This window comes from Spea bombifrons, chromosome 1 (genome assembly GCF_027358695.1).
Source record: "Spea bombifrons isolate aSpeBom1 chromosome 1, aSpeBom1.2.pri, whole genome shotgun sequence".
NCBI lineage: Eukaryota > Metazoa > Chordata > Amphibia > Anura > Pelobatidae > Spea > Spea bombifrons.
In genome coordinates this window covers 65,532,543-65,547,819 of record NC_071087.1, presented here as the reverse complement: position 1 = coordinate 65,547,819, position 15,277 = coordinate 65,532,543, and the positions used below count along the sequence as shown (strand labels likewise).

At 37.3% G+C, this 15,277-nt stretch overlaps 1 protein-coding gene across 1 annotated transcript in view; it reads left to right on the top strand.

The window, feature by feature from the left end:
- Positions 1-15,277, top strand: part of LOC128490962 (PH and SEC7 domain-containing protein 3-like) — a 133,037-nt gene that overhangs the window by 46,589 nt on the left and 71,171 nt on the right. Inside the window, exon 7 of the mRNA XM_053463127.1 lies at positions 1,102-1,191. Coding sequence (XP_053319102.1) covers positions 1,102-1,191 — 90 coding nt within the window. The remainder of the gene's footprint in view (positions 1-1,101; positions 1,192-15,277) is intronic.

Here is a 15,277-nt window from a genome sequence, read left to right as displayed (position 1 = left end):
GTCTACCGGCTGCCCCCACTAGACACCAGGGAGTCTGGAGCACGGGGTACAAGTATGGGGATGCGTTAGTAAGTCTGGGGGGGGCAGAGTGGCATATAGGTCGGAGAACCATATCTGGGGGCAGAGTGGCATATCAGGGAGGCAGCGTGGCAAGCCTGGGACAGATGTGCATAACTAGGGGCAGATGTGCATAACCGGGGGGCAGGTTGGCAAATAAAAGGAAATAAAAAAAAAAAAGAAATGCATTTTTCTTAATCAAATACGATTTCCTAAATAGATATTCAAATTTTGGGGGTTCATCTTATAATTGAGCAAATAGGGTATGTTAATCACGAAGATGCCTACACTTGACTATGTCATGAGACCAAAATATTAATTACAGTTAATTACAATCACTTCCTTAATCATGTTGCTACCTTAAAAGCCAATTCTTTTTGAAATGAATGTGATAGGATAGGGATAGGTGCCAAGTGTAATCATTTTGCTTTAGATAAGAAAAAATCTGATATCCATCTGCTAATGCACCCTTACTTGAAGAGGACCCCTAAACTGATATTTTCAGATAAGTACTTGGATTTCTCAGCAACCTTGAATGGAAACAAGATAATGTGTACCATAGTCACCTATGCTGCATGAAAACAAAATAACGGTTAATCCTTTTTTCCATTCTTCTCTGTTATTGAATAACATGACACAGATTTGTAAGCAAGTTAGAAATGCCCACTAGCATATTACTGATTTATTGGGAGACAACCAAATTATGCACTGACTGGTAATTTCACACATTTTTCCATCCACCTAAGAGGCCTCAAATGTTTTGAGATGTTTTTCTTATTTTTAAAGTTGACTTTAACCTTCCCCGTCTGTTACCATACTTTTATTTACATTTTTGCACTGATAGATTGTAAACGTGCAAGAAAAGGGATGCAGTGTTTAAATGTTGTAAATTTTCACTCCCCTCCTGTTGTAACGGAGCTATGTAATCTGCTGGCACTCTATAAATAATGTAACGTTGTGTGCATTCGTCATGTTGTGGTCATCCATTTAATTAACACGTACAAGCAAATATATTGTTGCAATATGTGACCTTGTGTCTTTTAGAACATCGGAAAGAAGATGAGTTGTCAAGAATTCATCTCCAACCTCCAAGGAGTGAATGAAGGAAAAGATTTCCCCCGAGGGCTACTCAAGGTCAGTCGTTCAGTAATAGCTAACTCCCTCTATATATTTATATATATGTTATAAAAATAAATTATACATATAATGGGGAATTCAGTAGAAGCCACACTACAGTGTGTGTGTGTGTGTGTATATATACACTATGTGGACAAATGTATTGGGACATCTGACCATTACACCAACAGGGGCTTTGATGACATTGCATTCTAAAAACATAGACACTAATATGAAGTTGGTCCCCCCTTTGCAGCTGCTTTGGGGAAGGCTTTCCACAAGATTTCGGAGTGTTTCTGTGGGAATTTTTGCCCGCTCATCCAGTAGAGCGTTTGTGAGGTCAGGCACTGATGTTGGATGAGAAGGCCTGGCTCGCAATCTCTGTTCCAGTTCATCACAAAGGTGTTCGATGGGGTTCATGTCAGGGATCTGTGGGTTAGTTAAGTTCTTCCACACGAAACTCATCCAACCCTGTCTTTATGGAGATTGCTTTGTACACTGGCATACTGGAACAGAAAAAGTGCCTTTCATAAACTGTCCCCACAAAGTTGGTAGCATAGCATTGTCCAAAATTTTTTGGGTTTGTCCCCTTCACCATATCAAAACATTTTGGACGTTTAGAATGCAGTGTCCTAAAACTCCCTGTTGGTGTTAAGGTCAGGTGTCTCAATACCTTTGTTCATATCATGTTACATAGTTATATAGGCTGAAAAAGACATGCGTCCGTTAAGTTCAGCCTTTTCAACATCTGTTAATTGCTGTTGACAGAAAAGAAAGCAAAAAATCCAGTTTTTCCAATTTTGCAACAAACTAGAAAAAAAATCCTTCTTGACCCCAGAATGGCAGTTAGATCTCTCCTTGGATCAAGAGGCTATTTCCCCACAATTAAAAAATTATATCCCTGAATATTATGTTTTTCCAAGTATCCATCCAGTTGCTGTTAAAACGTCCGTACAGACTCCGATAAAACTACCTCTGCAGGCAGAGAATTCCACATCCTTATTGTTACTGTAAAAAAAACCCTTTCCCTTGCCTTAGACTAAATCTCCTTTCTTCCATTCTAAATGTGTGACCACGTGTCCTTTGCATAGTTCTGTTTATGAATAAATTTCCAGACAATGGTTTTTATTGGCCCTGAATATATTTGTATAATGCTTTCATATCACCTCTGAGGCACCATTTTTCTAAACTAAACAGATTTAAATTTAACCTTTCTTCATAACTAAAGTGTCTCTGGACTTTTTCTAGTGCCATAATATACTTCTTTAGAGCAGGAAGTACATATAGTTTGTAATATCATACACAGTGATAATCTTTCATGGCTTTATCGAACACAATTAACAGTACCAGTGCTGGTCTAACCTCCCTTGGCAGCAATAACCTCAAGCTGTGGATCAGACCTGCTCAACATTCAGGAGGACTTTTAGACCATTCGCCTTGCAGAACTGCTGAAGCTCAGCCATATGACTTTTTTTTTGAAACCATTCTGTAGTAGATGTACTTTGATTGTCCTGCTGCATTTACACAACTTCTACTGAGCTTCAGCTGGCAAAAAGCCACCCTGATATTACCCTATATGATACCTTGATAAACTGGGGAATTAATTGTCCCCTCGATGATGGCAAGCTAAATCACAATGCTCCCTCCACCATACGTCAACATAAGGATAATGTTACGTAGTGCTGCTTGTTCTTCTCGAACAATTCAACCTTAGTTTCATCAGTGCACAAAACATTTTGTAAGTACAGTTGTGGAGTGCCAAGGTGCAAAAATCAGGTGTGCAGTGATGTTAAATTGGAGAGCAGCAGCTTCCTCAGCAGCTTCCTCTGTGGTCTCTTGCCATGAACTCCATGCCTGTTTAATGTTTTTCATATGGTAGACTCATAAACAGAGATGTTAACCAGTTCCATTAATTCCTTCAAGTCTTTAACTGTTACTTTAAGGTTCTTTTTACCTCATTGAGCATTCTATCTTGTGCCCTTGGAGTCCTCTTGGCTGAGAGCCCACTTTTAGGGAGAATAGCCACAGTACTAAATTGTCTCCCTTTATAAACATTGTGTCTAACTGTGTATTGATGAATATGTAAACTCGTTGAGATTACTTTGTAACCCTTTCCAGCTTTATGCAAATCAACAATTCTTGATTAAAGGTCTACTGAGATGTCTTTTTGTTTTCGGTTCACACCAGCAGATGGTTCTTGGGAATTGCATTTTGGATTTGCTAATTCCTAACTACAATCAGCTTTTGCTGAAATGATTAGACAGATTTATACATAAATACTGGTAATTACAAATTCACTTACTTTCCATTGTATGTGTGTGTGTATATATATAGATATATATATGTATACACACTGTATATGATTTTTCAATTTCAGAAAATCATGGGGCGAGTAGGAGAAATATTAAGACACTGTACTACTGTTCCAACAGTCAGTGGAACCTCGATTTAAGATACTTTGAGACCCTCAGATCTTTAATACCGTATCAGTTTTAAGGTCTTTTTTGTTCTTATTATATCTTGGTGATAATAGTTTTAGGCTCTTAACTGTTTCTTCTACATAAGGACAGTGAATACACATTGGATTATTTTTGGGAATAGGTACTGTTGGTTTTACATGTGTAGGTCTGTATGCCATAGTGGAACTTTGTCAGTCGAGTGTGTGTAAGGGTTGCCCAAGCTTTGTATCAATGTCTGTGCATGTGTGTGCAACACGCATATTGGTGCTGTATGCTGGAAAGGAGGCAGTTGCCAGTGGTGAAGTGAACAAACTGTGTTTTTAAGTTAAACACCACTTGTTTCACTTCCAGCTATCACTAAGGCTTTTGATTATTCGACTGTCTGAAAATGTTCTACTGTACCAAAATCAGGTTATTCAATTAAAGATTGGCCAGCTCAGTTATGTCCCCAATGAGAACATGGAGAAGATGTTGAGCTTCTCAGGAAATCATTGTTGATCAATACAGCCATTGTTGCTTTCATTGGACATTTGTATTTATATACTTTTTATGTATTTTATATAACATATTTGAAGTAAATGAATGGCTTAGGGAGTAAACTATACGTTGCCTTATAAGCTACCCTTGGTATACATGTTGTAGATAGCCTGTTCATATGTTTCACAGGAAAATAACATATTAAGTGATATACAGTATATAAACTTCAGGATACAATGAATACGGATCTTTTTTTTAAAATATTGTTACATTCTGAAAAGGAACAATTGTGTTAATTCAGAGAGATTACGGAGTTAAATCACAAAGACAATTCTCCCAAATATTGTGTACCACTCAACTAACAGTGGAACTCTTACCCACAAGCACAGCAATTTCCCTGTTTCAGAAAACAACAAAACATGTTCATTAAAATTGACATTTCAAATTTCCATTATATTTTAGCCATTTCTTTTAAGCCATTTTCATTTTTAAGGGACTTTATGTAGGCTACCTAGTATTCTTATTACATTTACATACTTTCATTTATGTGGAATAAATGTGTGTGAATATGTGTATCTATGTATGTATAGACACACACACTCAGAATAAGATTTATATTTTCAAAATAGTGTCTATACACCAAGGGTATTTTCATTGTTTTCTGAATCAATCAATATTATTTTCCATGTATTTTCCTGAGTGTTTTCCCTAGTGCACTGGTAGGAGGACCAAAATGCCCTGGTTAATAAAGATGTGTGTGCTACTTAATTGTTGAAGATTTTTTAATCATTAGAAGGTCACACTACAAATATATGAAACCTTTAATACATTGTTGATGGACTCACAGAAAATACTGTACATTTCTGATGGTTGTAGCGAAACAATTAGAATTTTAAGCCTTCTGTGAATAGCCCATGCAGTTTTAGGTAAGATAAGTCTTTTTGGGTTATCTGCTGTGTTTTGGATGTTTGGTTCTGCCTATAATATGCCTTTTTTCATTTTTATTGATAACATGCAACTAGATTGGGTGGGATTTGAACTATATAGGTACTAATACTTATGGTAAAGATTATTAACAAGCAATATGTTACAGTATGCACCCCCTAATCATGCTGTTAAAAGGTTTACACTGGAATTCTAATAATAAAAAATGAATCTGAAAATATTATACTTTGGATATTGTTGACCAGACATTTGCAATGGGCTTATTTAGAAAGAGGAAGCCATAATCAAATGCACAAGTACTGTAAGTTTCAGCTTTGTTGCTAACATGCTAATGAATATCTGTCTCTAGCAGTAAGATGTTCATGATGATAAGTGTACTACTTTTGCATTATTTATGCATATGTGGTGTTACTTTACCTAGTCTAATTAATTTGGGAAACGCATATAATATAGAAGTAGTAGTAATGTAGTAGATTTTATGAAGTACCGAATTAGGCCATTAAATTCTTCTTTGGTTGCTGGCGTTGTTCAATTCATTTTTTCCCCTTTCTTTAAAGTGTATAAAATTAGATTATTTCTTCTCGCACCACCAATTTATACATTAATCCTTTGTCGCAATGGTTCTAGTATTGTATCGAGAAGTTAATTACTGCAGAACCTACAGAAATGAACATGGCATTGTTCCAAAAAGATGCCCAGTGCTCAAACACAAAAGCTCTCTTGAAAAATAAGTTTGGGTTTCATGGCACAGATAATTGTTGTTATGATGCTCACCTTATTACCATTGTAGTGATGTATATTTTCATATAAATGCATTGGTAATTTGTAAAAGTGTTACTTTTTTGTAGTGCAGACCATGAAAGTAAATTTTAGGCATAATTCTGTAGGCTAATAACCTAATTTGCAAGCAAGTTATTATATCAGTGCAGAGAGCATTACTGTTAGGTATACTGAAGCTACTAAAGTGGGGCTTGCGTTTGGAAAGGCTTAATGGGTGTATGTTTGAATATGTTATGTCCATAAATGCAGATTTGCTTTTGTCAGTATGAATCAAAACTCATTAATGTTTGCGCTACATTTACATTTTGTAAGTGCTGGGGTTCGTTAGCAATAGTAAATGCGAAATTGGTGGTAGCCTCTGGCAGGGTCATCATTATCTATGTCGAGGTTAATGAGGAGGAGTCCGAAATGCAGGAAGCCACCAATCCAAGAAGCACAATACAGCGAGGTCAAACAAGGATAGCCAGAGTCATGGAATGCAGCAAAACATATAAGGATAGCCGGGGTCAGGTTCACGGAGATCAGCAAAGTCCAGTAACACTAGCCGGGGTCAGGTTCACAGAGATCAACAAAGTCCAGTAAGAATAGCCAGGGTGGGTTCACAGAGATGAGCAAAGTTCAGTAAGAATAGCCAGGGTCATGTTCACGGGGATCAAAGTAGAAAACATAACTGCAAGCAGTGAGGAGCTCAAAATGGCACAATAACTGAGCACTGAGTAACACTCAGTGCCGGCTTTTAAACTTGCCGCTTGTGGAAGCCCCACCCGTCTGCATGACGTCATCCAGTCGTCTCCACTCAGTGAGTGAGGACACTGTAACAACCAAGCGGGAGGAGGGGGGAGCAGAGGAATCGGCGCTGGACCCGGCACCCGCGGTTAGCGGGTACTCATGTGAGTGGCTCCGTTGGGGTCTCGGACAGAGATCCTGACAATCTAATACATTTCCTACCCTGAAATTTTCTACCTCCTCACCCCACCAAAATCGACCTGAACCAACAATCAATAATAATTAGCAGGGGAAAATTACCTATGTGGGGAAGAATGCAGATCCTGAGACCAGGAAGGCACCTTTCCTCATGGCATACATGTTACTGATTAACATGAGCAAAATCACTCCATTACATGGGTTTATTTGGTGTATAGTACTGTAAAAGGTAGCATTTGGGACAGATTTACTGCATTCTGCTTGCATCCAATACAGTTGAACCATACCTGGGAACCTCCCTGGGTAGCCCACCAGAGTGGTTTCTCTAAGGGATGGGGAAAGCCATGCATGAGCTTGGGGCTATGCATTCGATGTGCATGGATAGCCCAACTCTAGTCCACCTAGATAGAATTAAGTGGGCTGGGAATGGGATGAATTGGATGGGGAATGGGCTGGGAAAAAGAGGAGAATAGCCCAGAGGCGCTTCACTCAACGACTCAAAGGGTCAAACCTGGAGAATTCACAGGCATGCGTATAACCAGTGTTAGCCACACTGCGAATTGCTGGGACATTAGTTTTATAAATGGATGAGACATATTGTCAAATATTTAACAATGTGCAGTTGTTTTGCCGCAGGCCATATTTGTAATGTAACGTTGTAAATTAGGGGGGACTCCAGTTCTTTCCTGACCCCAAAGATTCTTGGTACAAAAGGGGGCCCATTAAACCTGGTACTAATGACATCTGCTGTAATGACAGTAATGGAAATAATTTGTACCTGGCACATATTTTACAAGGGGGCCTGTGCATTTTATGTTATACCTCCTTTGGTAGTTATGCCACATTTACTATTTTGTGCCACAATTACGCTATATAAACATTCCCTAGAATACGTTATAAGAACTCAGAATTTGCTGTGAATTGTGGAACTTTACAGAAGTATGAATGTTGCAACATTGCTTTGTTTCTATATTTTTTAGCAGATGGAATTGTGACATTGTCAGAAGATAAAGCCTTTATATTGTTAAAATGACTGCATAGCAAGCAAGCAGTACTAAGGCACACACAAAGGCCAATCCCAGATGACTGCCTTGCTTTTATGTCTCGAGTAGTAATAATTATGCAAAGCTGTACATTTTCATCTGTTTTGCTGCAGAAAGTTAAGAACTCAGTGCCTCTCAAATTATAGTTAGTCTTGTAATAAGAATATTATCTGAAGACAGTGCTGTGCGAATTTGCCATTTTACAAGAGTGGGTTGAGAACAAATAAATTACAGCCAAGAGCTTAAACCAAAAATGAAAAACATAATACACTGCTTTCATGCAAATAAAATGCAACTCTGCTACAATGGGGCCCTCTTCCTCGTCTGTGCCAGCATGTCTTATGTGTTTTCATGTTAGTTGGGGCAGAGCCTAGGGTCACGGATGCCTGGGTGCAAAATATTTTTTCGGCGCCCCAAGTGGGTGAGGTTATATTACTAACTCCTCCCCTTGAAAAACAACCCCTCTGACCACACTCAACTACCATCAATATATAGTGAGCCTGACAGTGGTATAGCACAACTCCCATTACCACAACAGTACAACTCCTTATATAGTGGTCTAAACACTATATAATGTACAGTGTATCTGTTATCCATATATATATATATATATATATATATATATATATATGTGATACCACATAACATATACAATCACTATATACTGTGCTAGGGTGATAAACCATAACTCCCATCAATATATATTGAGCCAGACTGTGGTACAGCATAACTCCCAATATCACATCAATATATTAATACAACTGTTTCATTATATTTGCTGGGCAATAGGTGCAAGCGTTCCTAGTTTTTACACCAAGTAGTTGTAGGTAAAACATGTGTCTATTAATTATACATTATGAAGGGCCAATCTACTATTGCTTCGCTTGCTGGCTGATCGCACACATGTGGATGACAGTACACAATATGTTACATAGTAGGAAAATGTAGAAAGAGATTAGATTCTAAAGTTACACTAAAGACACAAAATGCATATTTCCGCCAGGATGACATTGTTTTTTATAACTACCGGTGAACCCGTTTTTAAGAGCTACAACTCAATCCCTGGGGGGGGGGGGGGGGCAAAAAAGCAACACAGAGAGCAATTCATCCTGCATAGTGCATCCAATTGTGAGGAACAAAAGAAATTATACACTGAGAACTGCTTTCTACTGTCTGGGCTGTCATGTTGGATCCTGAGACTAAGCAGTACTGAGAAGACCCATTTAGAGCATATGTGCTTGGAAAAATACTATTTTTAAGGCACAATTCCTTAAAATTATTGTTTTTTATGGCTAACCTTTTGCAGTTGGCAGAAACATACAGTATGTGTGGAACAAAAGCACACAGAATACGTTTGATTCTCTATCTTGCTCTGTTCAGTTCATCTGTAATTCTGGTGTAATTCACATGTATTTTGTCCCACATACTTTTAAAAAGGTAGGGTAAAAAAAATGGGGGACGGATCCTAGATTAGTAAGGTGATTTTGTTGGAAGAGCTAAACTCCACGTTAGGGATTACAAACGAAGGTGGCATTTAGTTACTCTTAGAACATGTTGTGTATGCTTTTGCCAAAGACCATTGTTAACTTTATTCACCTGGTAATTAACCATAAGTATATTTAGGCTGTGTATCGGTGATGTTTGTGTAGCTTTCCATCACCCTACTTTTCTTCCTTTTAAGTTTTCTTTTCCTCACTTTCTCTGCCCCTCACACTTTCACCCTAACTTGTTTTTTTCTTACTCTGAACATGACTGAATCAGTAGTCTTCTGGACTTGCTATTTTGGACAGGATTTGTTGTCATGCTAATAAATTCATATGCATCCATATTACACTAATGGTATGTCTCAGATGGGTTTTTAGGAGAGTTTACTGCTTCCTAAAAGGGGGGGGTCACTAACCTAAATAAATGTAAATTTTTATATTCTTACCAGGTTCAGTAGTATTACCAAGTTACCTATGAATGCCTACTGGATAGATAAATAAATATTAACAGTCACAATACAGCATAGCTTTCTGAAGAACGAGCATTGACTATTTTGTTGGTCTTGGTTTTAGTGGTAACAGTGGATGTTATGTATGAAAGTGAAGCTGTGTTCCTGCTCAGTACACAGTATAAGTTTGTGCTGCTTCAGAATAATATAAGATGGCAGATTCTCATTAATGTACTGCCAGAGGAAGGCTAGCCTTAGCAGATCTGTGAAAGAGACAATATAGACCTAAGCCCTACAGGAGCTTAATGAATGCTGTCAGTTAATAGTCTAGCTGAATAGTATTTTAGGCACCATGGAAAAGTCAGATTAAATAGACTGCTACATGGAATCTTTTCACTGCAAAACAGGATTCGGAAATGTGTTGTAATCATCTTTGTTTTCTGAAGCCATTTAAGGTACCATGAAAAAAGCACGTATGCTTCATATTAATATTGGTAAGGTCTGCAACAGGGTAGAAAAAGCTAAATTCCAAATGATTAAAGTAAATTAGAAGAAAGATCAAGAGTGTGGCAGCTGCAGTTTAATGTTAATAAATGTAAAGGAGTGCACTTGGGGCATTAAAAAGTTAAATCAGTGGAAACAGAATAGATGGACTTGGGCGTCATTGCTATGTTGTGAAGCGAGAGGGATTAGTAGCAGAAAGTGGGTAGTGCTACCACTTTACAAATCTCTGGTCAGACCTCACCTGGAGTATTGTGTACAGTTCCGACCTCATCTCCTGAAGGATATTGACATTTTGGAGAGAATTCAGAGGAGAACTGCTAAAATAGTAAATGGTTTACAGGACAAAAGTTATCCTATAGGAAATGCTTTTAGAGAAATGTATTTCAAAGAAGGAGGAATGTTAGGACAAGAGGTCATAGGTTTAAAGTTTTACTTTACTGGAGAGTGGTGGATAAATGGAACAGAATCCCAGCAAAAGTGGTGGAGGCTTAGACAGTGAGGGAATACTGATAGTGAGGCCTTTATTAATTTTGGGTTTTGCAATATTGTAACTTATGCTAAAGAATATCGTTCCATTAAAATGAATCTTTCACACCTGTCTGATTCTGTATTTGTGTGCCATTGTAGTACAGTAGTTTGCCCATTATATTAAGATTTGGATTCTTACCCCAGACATCTTGTATGGTGTGTTTAAATGCCTTATAGAACTACCAACAATTTTTATTTAAATTCAAGGTACCACATATTTATGTATGTATTATAATGCCACAAAGGAGATTAAAAGCTGTACTTCAGCGAGGATGCTTTTGTTGCTGTAGCAGCCAAGTAAGCACGTCAATTCAGAGCATTTCATTTAAATTCTAGATGAAAGAGACACGTGCTTTTTGCTTTAAAAACTTAATCTGCTGGATCCTCTTCACCAGGGAAAATCTCTAATACACTGCCACGTTCTCTTTAGTCCTGCTGACATATTACTCCCACTGTGTGGGCACATTTGAAATGTAAAAAAAAAAATAAAATAAAAAAAATCATCTTCCACCCACTTATCTGCTTAATGTTTAAATTCCAATGCTGTGGTAGTGTGAACGAGAATTATGATTTTAACGCTGCCTTAAAAAAAAATGTAAATAAAAAAACCCTCCAGTTTCATCGTCCTTCATAGAATTTCTCCACCTGGTTTCTGTAAAACACACATCGGTTTACTCAAAGTGCTTTAAAACCTCTACATGACTATCCTATCAACCATAAACCTTAACACCCCAAAAAATATGTATACAGATATGGGGAATACCACCCTAGTGCTTTTCAAGAGCAACTGAGCCTCTTTAGGAGCCCCTGTGATGCCTCTTCTCTCTGTTGGCTGAGTTTGGCTGTACACAATAATGTGAAGGGAAAAAGTGGGGCTATTAATGACATTGTGCAAATAAAATGTTTTGCTTCGGTAAATACCTTACTTTGTTATATCAGTAGGTCACAAATTCACATAAAATGCTTAACAAGATATATTATGGTTCCACTAGTACATGAGGCTTCTGGGGCCACGCACTGGTTTTCTGACAATCAAAATCAGCGTCAACAAAGAGAGCATTTTCCTTCCTCATCTGAGCTGACCAAATCAATAGTAGATAAGAACATTGAGACAGTATAGACAGAAGGACTGTATTGTAAAAAATATATATAAATATCAATAATATATAGGGATATTATTATTTATTGTCTTATATATGCCCCATTATATTCTGCAGCGCTGTACAATTGATGAATAGGACATAACAAGTAGTATATATAACAGAACAATTAGACTTACAGAAACACCAGGTAAGGAGGACCCTTTTAAAATGAGCTTAAATCTAGATATAGTTAGGATTTATATTAAATGAAACAAGCAAAAAGCTATAATTATTTTATACAAACTGATCCTTGAATCTGGTGCATTACAACCCATCTGTTCAGTCTTTGCTTGAATTTTCAGGAGAAAAGAGTGTAGAGTTCTAGTCTTGGCTTTCTGGAGAACTGTATGAAATCAATCAGTGTTCCTTGTTTTATGTCTTGATAATAAGAAAAGTGCATATTGAATGGTTGTAGTTTTTTTTAAGCGATGATTTATCACCTGCTCAGCACAGTGACCCTGAGATCAGAGGTCTTAAGTCCCAAAAGAATGAGTATTATTTATGTGACACAAAATGTATACCACATATAATTTTTTGTGTCATAATGTGTGTGCATGTGCACATACATGATTTGTATGTAAGCAACACATCTACTATTTGTCCTCTATATAATTCTAATAATAATAAATGTTTCATAAATAATTTATGTGACCAGTATTCCTGAAGGGTTTCTAGACTATATCTACAGTAAAATTGAGATGATGACAACAACTGATTTTAGATTAGTCTTATTTTATTAAAGTGTAATTAAACCTTCAAAGGGAATAATAAAATTGCAGGCCTAATAAAACATATCGTAAGCCTTCTTGAGCAGGGCTTTTTATTTAATCTGCCCCTTTTTGCAGTCATCCAGTGTTCTGGCACTTTAGAAATAAACTATTATAATGGATTTTGATGAACACAGCCCTACATTGTGATTCATACATGTGTGTGTATAGTATGCGTCAGCATAGATATGCAATTAAATGGTTTACTGTGATTCTGTCAAGGCACTGCTCAGAGCAACCGACCATCCAGTACGCTGGCCACCAAGCCATCCTTTTCTGTTATTTATTGACGTCCTCCTAAGCGTTAGTGATCTCAGCGTGACTACTTAGCATTGGTGATCCGCAGATATCGCGTAATAATGTAAGTGCAGTAAAAATATTTGCTGCCAGTCATTATAAGATGCTTATTAGGGGGTGAGAAAACAATTGTGTTACATTTCCAAAGACGACTAATTACACAGTGATTGGCAGCTTTCGTAGTCTAAGAGGGTTTTTTGTATGATAATATGACACCAGGCATAAATCATAACTACCATGCATATGAGCACATCTTACTATGTACTTAACATTGCAGAGAACATGATGAATGGGATTTCACGACTTGGCATGATACACGGCATACAAAGCAATATCTTATTCTTCTGTTGTTATTTTGGCTTTGCGTGGAAGTTTAAGGATTTATATACATTTAGTCATAAATAAGAAGTTTGTGAGTATGCTTTGGAGCTGCTTTTGGCTCCTGTAACCCCAGTACGGTTTATGATCTGTATCCATTGTTACCGACGGTATTCATAAATAGCACAGAGGCACACAGGGTCAATGTTAAAAAATCCGGAATGTTTTGGAACTGCAGTCTGTTTGCCATAGAGGCACTTAACAGAATTAATGTAAAACCAACCAAAGTTCACATGTACACCAAAAGTATGTTCTTATACTTTATTTTGAGTGTACTCTGCAGGAAATTATCCTTAAAGTGACAGTCTGATGTCCCAAAGGTATAAAGTCCCCTCTTTGTATAATGCTAATTAGGCTAAACCAGCAGATACGCATTACATGTTTCATATGTACTGCTCTAAAGCCTGACTGTTCGCCTAGTGTCCAATTACCTTAGCAGTGCTTGAAATAGTTATTTATATGCTCTATATGTTATATGCAGTCATATCCCCTTGGGGACTTCCTTAAAAAATAAATCCTACTCTTAGAGGTATATATGTCTGTGTAAACACACATCATTTTACATGAATATGTAACATATTCAATTTCTCATGTCTCTAAATAACTGTATGTTCATGTATGTATTTCATAGAATACATGGTTTAATGTGTTTTCTCATGAGAATTGAGGCAAACTTCAGTTATCAGAGAAAAATAGATCTCTGCAACCAGGACTGTGGAAGAAGTGCAGGCTTTGGTACTTGAAGTACTGTTAAATGACATACATGCAGCGTCTGCTGGATTTGCGTGGCTGCTTGCCACACCTTTACACTACAGTAGAATGCAGCTGCTTGTATTGTGGCCACAAATGAAAGTGCTGGGCTACACTGTACAAGCAGAATGCCACCGGGCATTTGCTGTTTTGCCAAATGACCAGTCCGGACCTGTCTGCAACCTAGTTATCATGTCAGAATAAAACTCCATGAAATTATTTATCCAGAAATTATTCTGTGTCTTTCACTGGAGAAGCGTTCTAAACACAGACCCTTTGCAAAGAGAATGAAGTTGTGCTGGTATGTATGACATGTGTAATGATCCAATAATGCTTTATGTATAAACATCTGACAGTGTTTGAGGGTAGAAGGTGCATGATTTTGACCTTATATATCCTCAGCAAGTTTTCCTTAAGCCAGCAGAGACTCATCTATCAAACGGGCAAATATTGTTCAAGCCGCACACAACCAAGTGTCTATCTGGCATATCTATCAATCTATACAAATGTTATTTTAGTAGGTAGCTCATCACTTGTAAAACACATGCTATTCTGTTGGAATAGTATGGGAGCACATTAGGTTTTACCTGAAACTTCTGAATGGTTTAGTAATTTATCACCTATGGGAGCATGCCAACTTTTATGCAAATATAAGCAAGTATTAATTATTCCTTTTCTGCTTTTTACCCGCCATGGTCTGGTAACTTAAATGACCGCCTAACTGATTTATTTATGAAGAACTGGTTTTGAATGAAAACTTGTAGGCACACAAGTCCTGGAGAAGCAGAAGTAAAAGCAGATGTCTTCTGACTAGACTTTCTAATTGGTATTTAATTTTTTAGTAACATATAGCAGACAATTGCATTTTAAATGACCATCAACAAGGGAGAGACAGTTTAATGAAATGGATAGGACTGTATATATTAAGGAAACCTTGTAGTAACAGGTTGAAAAAGCGTCTCTTATTTAGTCAGTCTGCTTTGGATTCAGTTATCGGATTACAGTGGCATTTTACACAATACCTTCAATGGGACATGACTGCTTCTGTATCTACTGTTTATAATTAAAATAAGATGTGTAATGCCGGTCCCCATCTGTCTTTAAGACAGACGGATCTGTGCACCTACAAAAAGATATATAGTTAAACTTGCTGGCTTTTACTTATAGAAAATATTTT